This window comes from Pipistrellus kuhlii, unplaced genomic scaffold (assembly GCF_014108245.1).
Source record: "Pipistrellus kuhlii isolate mPipKuh1 unplaced genomic scaffold, mPipKuh1.p scaffold_m20_p_25, whole genome shotgun sequence".
NCBI classification, from domain to species: domain Eukaryota; kingdom Metazoa; phylum Chordata; class Mammalia; order Chiroptera; family Vespertilionidae; genus Pipistrellus; species Pipistrellus kuhlii.
Window position 1 is genome coordinate 6,901,249 of NW_023425524.1, and position 13,627 is coordinate 6,914,875.

Genomic DNA, 13,627 nt, shown 5'->3' on the forward strand with positions numbered 1-13,627 from the left:
AAAAGAATGAAGTCTAAAGGCCTGTTCACCTCCTAACCCATATTTGCCTCCTACGAAGTCCTCCAATCTTTCTCTCCGTGTGTGTGTGTGTTTTTCTCTTTAAATATATTCTTATTGATTTTAGAGAGAGAGAGAGAGAGAGAGAGAGAGAGAGAGAGAGAGAGAGAGAGAGAGAGAGAGAGAAGCACCAATGATGAGAGGGAATCATTGCTCAACTGCCTCCTCCATGCCCCCGATTGAGATGGAGCCCGCAACCGGGCATGTGCGCTGACCGGGAATCCAATCATGACCTCCTGGTTCATAGCTCAAAGCCCAACCACTGAGCCACGCTGGCCGGGCCCTATCCTACCTTTTAAAGTGTTTTTCTCTCTCTGGAGGACTGGTATTCCTGTTCTTACTGGGAGTTTGTGGGGATGTGTGTGTTCACAGCTTTCACGGATGGATGTGCAGAGGGAAGGGACGCTTTCTCTTTAAGAGCGAAGCAGCCGAAACCGGTTTGGCTCAGTGGTAGGGCGTCTGTCTGCGGACTGAAAGGTCCCAGGTTCGATTCTGGTCAAGGGCATGTACCTTGGTTGCGGGCACATCCCCGGTAGGGGGTGTGCAAGAGGCAGCTGGTCGATGTTTCTCTCTCATCGACGTTTCTAGCTCTCTATCCCTCTCCCTTCCTCTCTGTAAAAAATCAATAAAAAATATATTAAAAAAAAAAAAGAGCGAAGCAACAGAATACTTACAACTTTCAAACTGCAGTTGGCGATTTCAGTGCAGATAGCTTTGAGAGACGAGATGAAGTTAAATGTAAGGGGATCAGTTTTCTTCCAGAAGCTGATCAGGAGTCGAACTTTGACGCTTCGCAAAACCAACGCTTCTCTTATCTTCCCATCCAAGTCTGGCCAGTAGGACCTGCGGAAATAGTACCGACATGGATCAAAATGGAACAAGCAAGTTGGTTTTGGAAAATAGATTTACTAGGCCTCAGAGAACACCGATGTTCATCTGACCATCACTTTGTTCTGTGATATACACTGAGTGGCCATATAATGATGATCTCTGAATGCATAATATATAATCTGGCCACTCAGTGGGTGTATAAATATATTAGAGGCCCGGTGCATGAATTCGTGCATGGGTGGGGTCTGGCCAGCCTGGCCAGAGGGAGGGGACACAGGCGGTTGGCTGGTCTGCCTGCTGGTCGAACTCCTGGTCGAGGGGACAATTTGCATATTAGCCTTTTATTATATAGGATATACATTGAGTGTCCAGATTACTATGTGTTCAGAGATCATAATAATCTGGCCATTCTGTGTGTGTGTGTGTGTGTGTGTGTGTGCATTAGAGGCCCGGTGCATGAATTCGTGCATGGGTGGGGTCCAGCCAGCCTGGCCAGGGGGGCGGTTGGCCGGCCTGCCTGCTGGTCGAACTCCTGGTCGATGGGACAATTTGCATATTAGTCTTTTATTCTATAGGTTAGACACTGAGTGGCCAGATTATGATGCGTTTAGAGATCTTAATAACCTAGCCACTCAGTGTATATGTGATTGTAGGATACCTTGGGAAGATAGGGGAAAGCAAGCCTCCTGGGCTAGAGCACAGAGAGAGGATGCTTTATGGAGACCTGCCCTTGCCTACAACCAGTCTCCCAGCACCAGGCCTCAGGCTGTGAGGGCAGAGGGCATGGACACCCTGACACACCACCCATGCCACCCTCACTGCACTTCCAACTCTACCTACGCTCCAAGAATCAACTTTTCTTTCTTTCTTTCTTTCTTTCTTTATTTATTTATTTATTTTAAATATATTTTATTGATTTTATACAGAGAGGAAGGGAGAGAGATAGAGAGTTAGAAACATCGATGAGAGAGAGTCATTGATCAGCTGCCTCTTGCACACCCCCTAGTGGGGATATGCCCGCAACCAAGGTACATGCCCTTGACTGGAATGGAACCTGGGACCCTTCAGTCCCCAAGCTGACGCTCTATCCATTGAGCCAAACCGGTCCCGGCCCAAGAATCAACTTTTAAAAAAATTTTATTGATTAAGGTATCACATATTTGTCCTCAATCCCCCAACAACTTCTCTTCTTATTTTTAATATGTTTTTATTGATTTCAGAGAAGAGCCCTAACAGATTTGGCTCAGTGGATAGAGCGTTGGCCTGAGGACTGAAAGGTCCCAGGTTCGATTCCGGTCAAGGGCATGTATCTTGGTTGTGGGCACATCCCCAGTAGGGAGTGTGCAGAAGGCAACTGGTGGATGTTTCTCTCTCATCGATGTTTCCCTCTCCCTTCCTCTCTGCAAAATATCAATAAAATATATTAAAAAAACAAAAACAAGAAGAAAGGAGATGGAGAGAAAGAAACATCAATGACGAGAGGAGAGAGAATCATTGCTTAGCTGCCTCCTGCACGCCCCCTACTGGACATCGAGCCTGTAGCCCCGACATGTGGCCCAGACCAGGAATCAAACCGTGACATGACCTTCTGGCTCATTAACCACTGAGCCAATGCCGGTGGGCTCGCCCAGCTGGCTGGAATGATGAGTGACCTGAGAACATCCTGGTATGCAGGCGGGCTTCCCCAGGGGTCGCCAGCTCGGTGCCTGGTCCCCGAGACCAGGTTCCAAGTCAAGGCCATGCGCTCACTGACCTCTTGGTGCTTGTGCTGGAGATGGGCAGGTAGTCCATGACGGCGATGTACACGTACTGCTTGGCGTCGTCGATCACGCTGTAGATGGCGTCGATGTCAAAGCTTCTGTTTTTAGGGCAAAAGAGTTTGGGGGAATTCTGTGGGAGCAGAGACCAAACTTTTAGAGCATTAACTTGCGTCAACTGGGTTTTTCCCTCTCTCTTTAAAAAAAAAACACCAACATATATATATATTTTTTTTAATTGATTTTTTTTATTGAGAGAAAGAGAGAGGGATAGAGAGTTAGAAATATCGATGAGAGAGAATCATCGATCAGCTGCCTCTTGCACATCCCCCACTGGAGATGTGCCTCCAACCAAGGTACATGCCCTTGATCGGAATCAAACCCAGGATTCTTCAGTCCACAGGCCAACGCTCTATCCATTGAGCCAAACTGGTTTCAGCTCTCTCTCTCTCTCTTTTTTTTTTTTTTGCAAACCAACTTTCCAGTTCTTTAGCAGATAAGACAAATATATTAGCCATCCTATCAGAGTTGGGGCATGCAGGCAGCAAAGTGTGGTGGGATTGGTCTCAAGTATGTCCTCTCAGTCTGTTTTGGGAGGGAATTTATAAAAATATGTGTACTAGGATGAGAACCAGGTGGAGGGGAGCTATGGGGGGAAAAAGAGGAACAACTGTAATAACCTGAACAATAAAGATTTATTAAATAATTAAATAAACAAATAAATAAAATAACACACAATTCCTAGCCTCAAGGAATTAAAAATCAAATTAAGGACATTAAAAATCAATTACAAAGAAAATAAATAAATAAATAAAATATATATGTACTATATATATTTGTACTAGATATATAGTACTAACTATATATATACTAGATATATTTGTATTATATATAATGTTCTAGATATATATGTACTAGATATATATGTACTAGATATATTTAAAATATATATGCTAGATATATTTTAAAATATATGTACTAGATATATATGTATTAGATATATTTTTATTGCTTTCGGAGAGGAAGGGAGAGGAGGAAAAAGAGAATCATTGATTGGCAGCTTCCTACACACCCCCTTCTGGGAATGTGCCTGCAAGCAATGTACATGCCCTTGACCAGGAATCTAACCATGACCTCCTGGTTCATAGGTAGACGCTCAACCACTGAGCCACACTGGCTGGCCAGTATAACCTCATTTGTAACACAATCCTAGGTCTACCTTAAGGGATGATTGTAAGGGTCCAATCAGATTACATAAAGTATCTGGAATTGGGAATAATTATTAACATTTATCCTGGTCATCCTCATTAGGGATAGCATATGACAGAGCATAAGAGTGGACAGATTTAAAAAAAAATATATTTTATTGATTTTAGCAAGGAAGGGAGAGGGAGAGAGAGAGAGAAATACCAATGAGAGAGAATCATAGATTGGCTGCCTCCTGCAAGCCCCATACTGGGGATCGAGCCTGTAACCCGGGCATGTGCCCTTGGCCGGAATCAAACTTGGGACCCCTCAGGCCCCAGGCTGACGATCTATCCATTGAGCCAAACCAGCTAGGGCATGAGTGGACAGATTTGAACTCTTCAAGGACTGGAACAGAAACCGACCTGCCGAATCCATCACTGCCCAACGTAAGGCCACTCTCGAGCATCCCAACGTAACGAAGGGCCCGGACAGGGATTCGGGGGTGTAGAGGGGGAGACAGAGGCAACAACTCACCGACACAAACGCTTGCGATTTGGTTTCGTTCAACTGCAGCTGCAGCTTCTTCTCGTTGTCGTACACGCCGTAGAGCCTCTTGGACCAGGTCTGGGGCACTCTGCTCTTGAACTTCAAGGAGCTGTACAAAGCGAAGATCCTCTGCAAATCCAGGACCAGGCAGCTGCAGTTGTAGAAGATGACACCGAGTTCTTTCATCTGAGACAAAACAAAACAAAAACAAAACACACACACACACACAAAGGCATCAAGGCCATGTGCGTCTGACCGTGTTGGTTTCAGAGAGAAAACAATGCACAAGGATGAAGGAGTAGCTGTTTGTTTCTTTGAAAGTCTACACATGGAAACCCCAAATCCATGTTATTTCCCCCACTACCAGCTACACTGATGGGCTGATAGAGATTAGCCAAGTTTCTCTTTAATGCTTTTTAAAAAATTGACTTATTTATTTAAAAAATATTTTTATTGATTCCAGAGAGGAAAGCAGAGAGAAAAAGAGAGAGAGAGAGAGAGAGAGAGAGAGAGAGAGAGAGACCCCATCAATGATGAGAGGGAATCGTTGATCGGCTGCCTCCTGCACGTCCCTTACTGGGATGGAGCTCGCAATCCGGGCATGTACTCTTAACTGGAATAGAATCTGAGACCCTTCAGTCCGAAGGCCGATGCTCTATCCACTGAGCCAAACCAGCTAGGGCTAAATTGATTTTTAGAGTGAGAGGAAGGCAGAGGGAGAGATAGAAACATCGATGAGAGAAAAACACTGAAATATAAATCAGCTGCCTCCTGACTGGGAATTGAACCAGCGACCTCTTGGTCCATGGGTCAACTTTTTTTTTTTTTTTTTTTTTTTTTTTTTTTTTACAGAGAGGAAGAGAGAAGGATAGAGAGCTAGAAACATCAATGAGAGAGAATCATCCATCAGCTGCCTCCTACACACCTCCTACCAGGGATGTGCCCGAAATCAACGTACATGCCCTTGACCGGAATCGAACCCGGGACCTTACAGTCCGCAGACCGAAGCTCTACCACTGAGCCAAACGGGTTTTGGCCACAGGCCGATGTTCTATCCACTGCGCCAAACCAGCTAGGGCTGGCTTAGTTTAATCTTGCTTTGCCGTTAAGCACCATTTCCCCCACGGCACCCTGAGAATGCCATGCAGACCCATCGCTCATAGAATGAGCATCTCGCAATCAGGAACAAAAGGGTGTGTTTAGGCGGCTCTTAAGGTCCAGGCAGGGCACCATCAGCTGCAGCTAACGCAGCACAGAGGCGTGGGCAGGGGGTGGGTGGGGGTGAAGGAGGCCACGTTACAATGGCACCAGGCCCCGGAGCTCATTTTCCTCGCCGTTGCTGCGGGAACTGAGCTTCGGGAAAGGTTTTGGTCAATATGACAGCTACATGTTGGCGACTTCCACAAGAAAGGGCGGAAGTGACAGCTAATTATAATGGATGCGGGAGCCGGAGCGCTTGAAGTAGGAAGAATGATTTATGGGCATTCTCGCCCGTCACTGCATCGAGTTAATACACTCCAATTTCTCCCGATTAAAATACGAAAGGCACGGAGGAAGAAGAATGGGGCAGTAAAACTCACCTAAAGGAATCTCTCTGAATAGAGTCGTTAAGATAAATGCATTTCTGAGGGAGGTCTAAGCTCTCAAAAGAAATCCAGTGAAACATTTGAAATAAATGTTTGTGGAAGGAAATGAAATGTGAAAGTATATATTGAATGAGCTTTGCCCATAGAGTTTTACCTCAATATTAAAAATGAAACAAGCCCTAGCTGGTTTGGCTCAGTGGATAGAGCACAGGCCTGTGGACTGAAGGGTCCCGGGTTTGATTCCTATCAAGAGCGCATGCCCGGGTTTCAGGCTCAATCCCCAGGCTGGGGCGAGCAGAAGGTACCTGATCAATGATTCTCTCTCATTATTGATGTTTCTCTCTCCCTCTCTGAAATCAATCTATCAACAAATAAAAATAAAAGAAAACAGCCCAGCCGGTATGGTTCCATGGTTTAGCATCAACCTATGCACCAGGAGGTCACGGTTCGATTCCCGGACAGGGCACATGCCCGGGTTTTGGGCTTGATTCCCAATCAGGGGTGAGCAGGAGGCAGCTGATCCATGATTCTCTCTCATAATTGATCTCTCTCTCTCTCTCTCTCTCTCTCTCTCTCTCTCTCTCTCTCCTCTTTTCCTCTTGGAAATCAATATAAATATATTTTTTAAAAAAGAAAGGCAAGAAGAGGGAATCAAAGATTCCTCAAGTCTTTTTTTTTTTTTTTAATATATCTTGTTGATTTTTTACAGAGAGGAAGAGAGAGGAATAGAGATTTAGTTGGAAACATCTATGAGAGAGAAACATCGATCAGCTGCTTCCTGCAGAACAGGAATGCAGAAGCACAAAATACTGACTTCCTAGTCTTGGGAATTCAACCCAGAGGTTGATTGAAATCAAGAATTTAAGTGGGTGTCATTCAATGGCTGTGATGTCACAATAGGTTTGAAATTAGGAAGATGTGAAGGTTTTTTTTTTTTTTTTTTTTTTTTTTTTAAACAAATAGTGTTAGATTTTCTCTTCTTTTCTTGAATGAATCTTTATTGTTGAAAGTATTACAGATTAGTGTTCATTTTTCTTAAAGAAAAGCACATGAGAAAGAAAATCGAACAGCTTGGTATCACAGCAAGCAACATCATGAAAGAAAAAACAATTTTTCATAAATAATTTATTTTTAAAAATTATTAGCAGGGAAGTAAGGGGGCGGGGCGGGGTGTTGGAGTTTAGATTGCCTGAGTATGAATTCTAGCTTTGACATTTGACTTTGGGTATGTTACTTACTTGTGTCTCGGCTTCTGCCTTTGTAAAATAAAGAGCTGGTGGTACGTACAAGAAAGGATTATTGTAAATGTTAAATGAGTTCAGACTCTTTAATTGCTTAGAAGAATGCCTAGAATAGATCTCCATACATTGAAGCCAATATATATATATATATATATATATATATATATATATATATATATATATATATATATATATATATATATATTTAAATATATTTCTTTATTGACTTCAGAAAGAAAGGGAGAAGGAGAGAGAGACAGAAACATCAATGATGAGAGAATCATTGATCGGCTGCCTCCTGCACACCTTCTACAGGGGATGTGCCTACAACCCAGGCGTGTACCCTTGGCCAGAATCAAACCTGGGACCCTTGAGTCCACAGGCTGACGCTCTATCCACTGAGCCAAGCCGGCGAGGGCTGATATTTTTATTAGTTTTATTATTTCTCCCACTTTCCATAGATCCAAGGCAATAATCTGATTTCACTGGAAAACTTCACAAAATATAAGGCTGATGCTGTAGGTTGAGTTTGACACTTGGGAAATGTAATTGTGCTTCATGCCATTGTTAGCTTCACAAACAACTTGGCTCTGATTGAAATCCGTTTCAATGCAGGGCTCCTGCGGTGCAGTGCTTTATGTCGCACCGAGGCGGGGCAAGAAAAATCTCACAGAATCAGGGGTTTTTCCAGCACAGCCCAAAGGGGATTGAATTCAAGATGAAAGATTAAGTGCAAGAACATTGTCCCAAATATGAAAAACTATAGGGAAGGGGTGGACAAGGAAGCAGACGGCATTTGTGCATAAGCCTGGAGGGGATGAGGAGAAGGGGTGGGTGTTGATGGAAGAGGAGTCTCCAGTAGGTTAGCAGTTGACAGGGGAGCTAAACGGATGTGAAATGTTCATGCAGAAGAGTTATTTTATTTTATTTTATTTTATTTTTCTTGTTAATCCTCACCTGAAGACATTTTCCCATTGATATTTTTAGAGAGTGGGAGAGGGAGAGACAGAGTCGGAGAGAGAGAGAGCGCGAAACATCGATGTGAGAGACACATCTAGATTGGTTGTCTCCCGCATGCGCCTGACAGGGATTGAGCCTGCAACCAAGGTACGTGCTTTCAACTGGAATTGAATCTTTGACCCTTCAGTCTGCAGGCCAATGTTCTATTCACTGAGCTAAACTGGCTAGGGCCAGAAGAGTTTTAAATTCTTCTCCTTCCCCAGATGTGTCTCCTCTCCATCCCCATCAAAGAACAGAGTCTTTTCCAGGAGAAAAATAGGAAAGATTGTTACCAGAATAGAAACGAGATTTCTTTAATTTTTTGAGTTTGGTTTAGCAGCAGAAAAGATGACAACATGGCAACTTAGGGCTGATTCATACTTGAGTCCCAAATTGCCAGGAATAAAATGAAAGATTCAGGTCTGCCAACCTACCCAGTGGTCGGCAAATTCATTAGTCAACAGAGTCAAATACCAACAGCACAATGATTGAAATTTCTTTTGGGAGCCACATTTTTTAAACTTAAACTTCTTCTAACTCCACTTCTTCAAAATAGACTTGCCCAGGCTGTGGTATTTTGTGGAAGAGCCACACTCAAGGGGCCCAAGAGCCGCATGTGGCTCGCAAGCTGCAGTTTGCCGACCACAGACCTAATGCATCAATCTGAAGATTCTAAGATCCAGCCTGGCTGGTGTGACTCAGTGGTTGAGTGTTGACCTATGAACCAGGAGGTCAAGGGTGGATTCAGGTTGTGGGCTCAACTCCCAGCAGGGGGTGTGCAGAAGGCAGCTGATCCATGATTCCCTTTCATCATTGATGTTTCTATCTCTCTCTCCCTCTCCCTTCCTCTCTGAAATCAATAAAGATATATTTTAAAGATTTAAGGACCATCTCTAGGTTCCAATCAATATGGCGGAGCTGTCCTGGCCTCTTCCCATGACCACCTCAAAAACACAACTGAATTAATTACAGACCAAACCACCTGGAGAACAGGCTACTATTTTACAGGTGAGGAGAGCAACGATGGAATCTGTTCCAATACTGTCTTCACTGGGAAGTGGAAGTAACATCCACCCTTAGGCTGCTTTGACAAATGAACAAGTATATCTAACGCTATTAACACAGCATCTAGCATGTAAATAGTAGTATTTTTTTTGGGAAAAAGATGTAAAAATTGCTTCCACTCACTTCTTCCCAATTCCCCCACCCAAGTGAAGTTCAACCTGCTATTAAATTCATAACCAATATTTCTACAAAAGAAATCTGTGTGTAGATATGGGGATGTCCCATGTGGTAGCTTAAAGGTTTCCCACCCACCAACATACATTTTACTCAAGCCCACTGCCCTTGTCCAAGCTACCCAAGGTCACCTCCATCTTAATATTAAAGAGCCGAGCTAAAATGTAGCCCGTGAGGGCCCATGCCCGGGTAATAAATGTCTTCCTGTGCACCAATGATCCAGCACTTCCTGCCACCGGTTGACCATTGGGAGGAAGGCGATGTAGTCTACTATGGATCACGTGGACACAAATACATACATGAAAATAACAAGACCGTGCAAGTGTACTTCCAAGTTTCAAATTGATTATTTGCAGAGAGAAAGATAACACCTTCATTTTAAGACTTATTGAAAGAATAGCACAAATTCCTATTCTAAAACATACGATATTGCACAATGTAGATGTTTTCCTCTATTTCGTAGATTACGTAATCGGATCCTGGAAATTTAGGTTTAGGTAATGGGAAATACACCCTGGCCTGCTCTAAAGAATCTGACACATCTGAGTTACAAAAGCCTAACACAGTTTTTTTTTTTGTATTTTGTTTTTTGTTTTGTTTTTGTGTTTTTGGTAAGGTGATTCTGACAAGGAAAGGCCTAACATTCCACATTAACTAAAGGTGACTCTCATCAAACAGTACAGTTAAAATTCACAATGACCCTGGCCCAGCATGGCTCAGTGGTTGAGCATCGACCTATGAGCCAGGAGGTCACAGGTTTAATTCCCAGTCAGGGCACATGCCTGGGTTGCGGGTTCGATCTCCAGGAAGGGGCGTGCAGAAGGCAGCTGATCAGTGATCCTCATAATTTCTCTCTTTCTCTTTCCCTCTCCACTCCTTTCTGAAATCAATAAAACTATATTTAAAAAAAAAAAATGAGCCGAAACCGGTTTGGCTCAGTGCATAGAGCGTCAGTCTGCAGACTGAAGGGTCCCAGGGTTCAATTCCGGTCAAGGGCATGTGCCTTGGTTTCGGGCACATCCCCGGTGGGGGGTGCGCAGGAGGCGGCTGGTTGATGTTTCTCTCTCATTGATGTTTCTGGCTCTCTATCCCTCTCCTTTCCTCTCTGTAAAAAAAATTAATAAAATATATATTTTTAAAAAATAACAAACGCTGTAGGTTGATTTCCCTCAACCACAGCAGAGGTGACTGTGCGTTAGGGATGGGGCAGTTCTGAGGCTGAGAAGACTCGGGGTGTTACCTGTCCCAGAGACCGCCAGTCCAGGCCCGCGCTGCCGATGTACACGTGCTGCTTGTCCACGATCCAGAAGGAGGACTGCAGCCGGCCCTTGTTGTAGGCCGACATGTTCATGTAGGTCACCTCGGCGCCTAGGAGGTCAAGAAGATGACATCAGCCCCGTGTGCAGGCCCCGACCCAGCAACCAGTCGGTCACCACCCCGATCTTCGAGGTGCGCATGGACCCCAATTCAGGGAGAGAGAATCATCGATGGGCTGCGTCCTGCATGCCCCGTCCTGGGGATCCAGCCTGCAACCCAGGCATGTGCCTTGACAGGAAACCCAACCGTGACCTCCTGGTTCATAGGTCGATGCTCAACCACTGAGCCATGCCAGCCGGGCTAACTTACTTGTTATGGAAGCTGGTGTTGGAGGGCATTCTGTTTCTTTACTGTTATTTTTAAGGTATTATTCAGATGATTTTGTACTTTATTTTATGCACACATAATTCTAGAATCCCCACAACCTTTATATATATTTATAAATATATATATATATTTATATATTTATATATATATATATATATATATATATATATATATATATATATATATATATACACATACACACACACACACACATACACTAGAGGCCCAGTGCATGAAATTCGTGTGTGTGTGTGTGTGTGTGTGTCCCTCAGCACAGCTTGCACCCTCTCCAATCTGGGATCCATCTCACAATCTAGGACTGCTGGCTCCCAACCACTCGCCAGCCTGCCTGTCTGATTGCCCCTAACCGCTTCTGCCTGCCAGCCTGATCACCCCCTAACCTCTCCCCTGTCAGCCTGATTGACCCTTAACTGCTCCCCAGTCGGCCCAATTGCCCCTAACTGTCCTCCCCTGCTGGCCTGGTTCCCCACAACTGCCATCCCCTGCAGGCCTGATTGCCCACAACTGCCCTCCCCTGCCAGCCATCTGTGGTGGCCATCTTGTGTACACATGGGGGCAGCCATCTTGTAGGTTGGAGTGATGGTCAATTTGCATATTACTCTTTCATTAGATAGGAGGATATCCCCCCAAAATGTGTACACACTTTCAGAGAGGAAGGGAGAGGGAGAAATAGAAACATCGATAATGAGAATTACTAATCAGTTGCCTCCTGCATGCCCTCTACTGGGGATTAAGCCTGGAACCCGGGCACATGACCTGGAATCGAACCCTGACCTCCTGGTTCATAGGTTGATGCTCAACCACTAAGCCCCGTAGCTGTTAAATGAAAATGAAATATATTTTAATAAATATTGCCTTTATAATTACTCAAAGTGTGTATATTTTTGGGGCCACCCTGTATATATTTAATATTTGACTAAAAATATTCAGCTCTAGCCTGAACACTCATGCAAATTTTTTGCAAGTTGCAGTAATTGCACAATTAAATGTTCCAAATTTTGAAGATTTAAAATAAGCATCCTGTTAAAATATTCATCGAAATGACACAAGAAGAAGTACACTAGTACCTTGTGGTTAAAAGTAAAAAAAATTAATAAATAAAGTTCCACATTCTCTGTGGATTATCATCATGAAAATCAAACAAATCCCACCTGCAATTTTATTTCCAGAAAGTCTCCTGTTGAAAGCACATTATCATTATCAGCTTTTATATTTGTAGTTATCATTATCAGCTTTAATACATTTTATGACCGAACATTTATAGATGCCCAAGAGGATATATGTAAACTACAAGTAGGAAGCACCATATATACATATAGACACCTGTGAATCTTCCATCTTTCTAAAAACTAGAACCTTAACAATTCCATTTTTTTTTTAATCCTCACCCCGAGGATATTTTTTCCATTGATTCCTGGAGAGAGTGGAGAGTGGAAAGGATGGGGAGGGGAAGAGAGAGAGAGAGAGAGAGAGAGAGAGAGAGAGAGAGAGAGAGAGAGAGAGAGAGAGAGAGAGAGAGGGAGAGAGGTGCACAGTAACATGAGAGGTGCACAGTAACATGAGAGACACATTGATTGGCTGCCTCCTATACTCATGCTTCTGGGGATAGAACCCACAATCTGGGCATAACTTGTCTTTTGGTAGGAGAATTTAGACAATTCACATTTAATGTAATTACTATTATGTTTGTTGCAATGCCTTGGCATGCCTGGTGATTTCTGATGGAGTTTGTATTAAAAAATTCCAATTTCTGCCTCTTCAGTCCAGTGCTACTCAAGAAGCCCTGCTTCTGCTTTCCGTTTGACCTCTATTTCCCGGCATGCTACTGACAAATCCCTCAAAAGAAAAGTTGGTAGTGAACACGGGACTCATCCTAATGAGTTTTCCTTCTCTCAGGTCTAGGCCCCACGAGGACCTGATGCCTTAATTGCTCTGGATCCATTCAAATAGCTCTCTTTTGTGTGACTGTGTTCTCTCCAGGAGGATTAGTCTGAACCAAGTTATTCTATCAAAGTCCTTCTCAGGATGCCCAGGCCATTAATTCATTTGCTATCCCCTTACTGGGAGGCTGTTTTATCTCTTACACGTCCAGTACCTCAGGCCTAGAAAGTAACGTAAGTGCTCTCTTTAGTCTCTGTTGGGGAATCAAGCCTGCAACCGGGGCATGAGCCCTTGATTGGAATAGAACCAGGGGATCTTCAGTCCGAAGAGTTTGGCTCAGTGGATAGAAGGCCGACGACGCTCTATCCACTGAGCCAAACCAGCCAGAGCTAACTTCATTTTTTTAGCAAAGAAAAATTTCTCTCCTTTATCCTACCTCATTGCCCCTCCTCTCAGTGTCTCTACTTCTATGAAGCCTCTCCATGTTAAAAAGACCTTGGGGTTGGTCGCGGGCCCTAATCTAGAGCCATGTGCGCTCCCAAGAGGATCTTATTCAGCTCTGTGGCTAGAAACGCTATCTCCAATCTGACGATTCCCCAAAATCACGTCTGTCGGCTTGAGCCTTCTTTGAGCTTTA

At 43.8% G+C, this 13,627-nt stretch overlaps 1 protein-coding gene across 3 annotated transcripts in view; it reads right to left on the reverse strand.

Annotated features, from left to right (window-relative positions):
* PLD5 (phospholipase D family member 5) overlaps positions 1–13,627 on the reverse strand; it is a 117,190-nt gene that overhangs the window by 10,316 nt on the left and 93,247 nt on the right. For all 3 annotated transcript variants that reach the window (XM_036453598.2, XM_036453600.2, XM_036453601.2), the window contains 4 exons: positions 10,685–10,812; positions 4,368–4,565; positions 2,642–2,778; positions 732–900 (listed from right to left, as the gene is read on the reverse strand). In XM_036453598.2, coding sequence (XP_036309491.1) covers positions 732–900; positions 2,642–2,778; positions 4,368–4,565; positions 10,685–10,812 — 632 coding nt within the window. The remainder of the gene's footprint in view (positions 1–731; positions 901–2,641; positions 2,779–4,367; positions 4,566–10,684; positions 10,813–13,627) is intronic.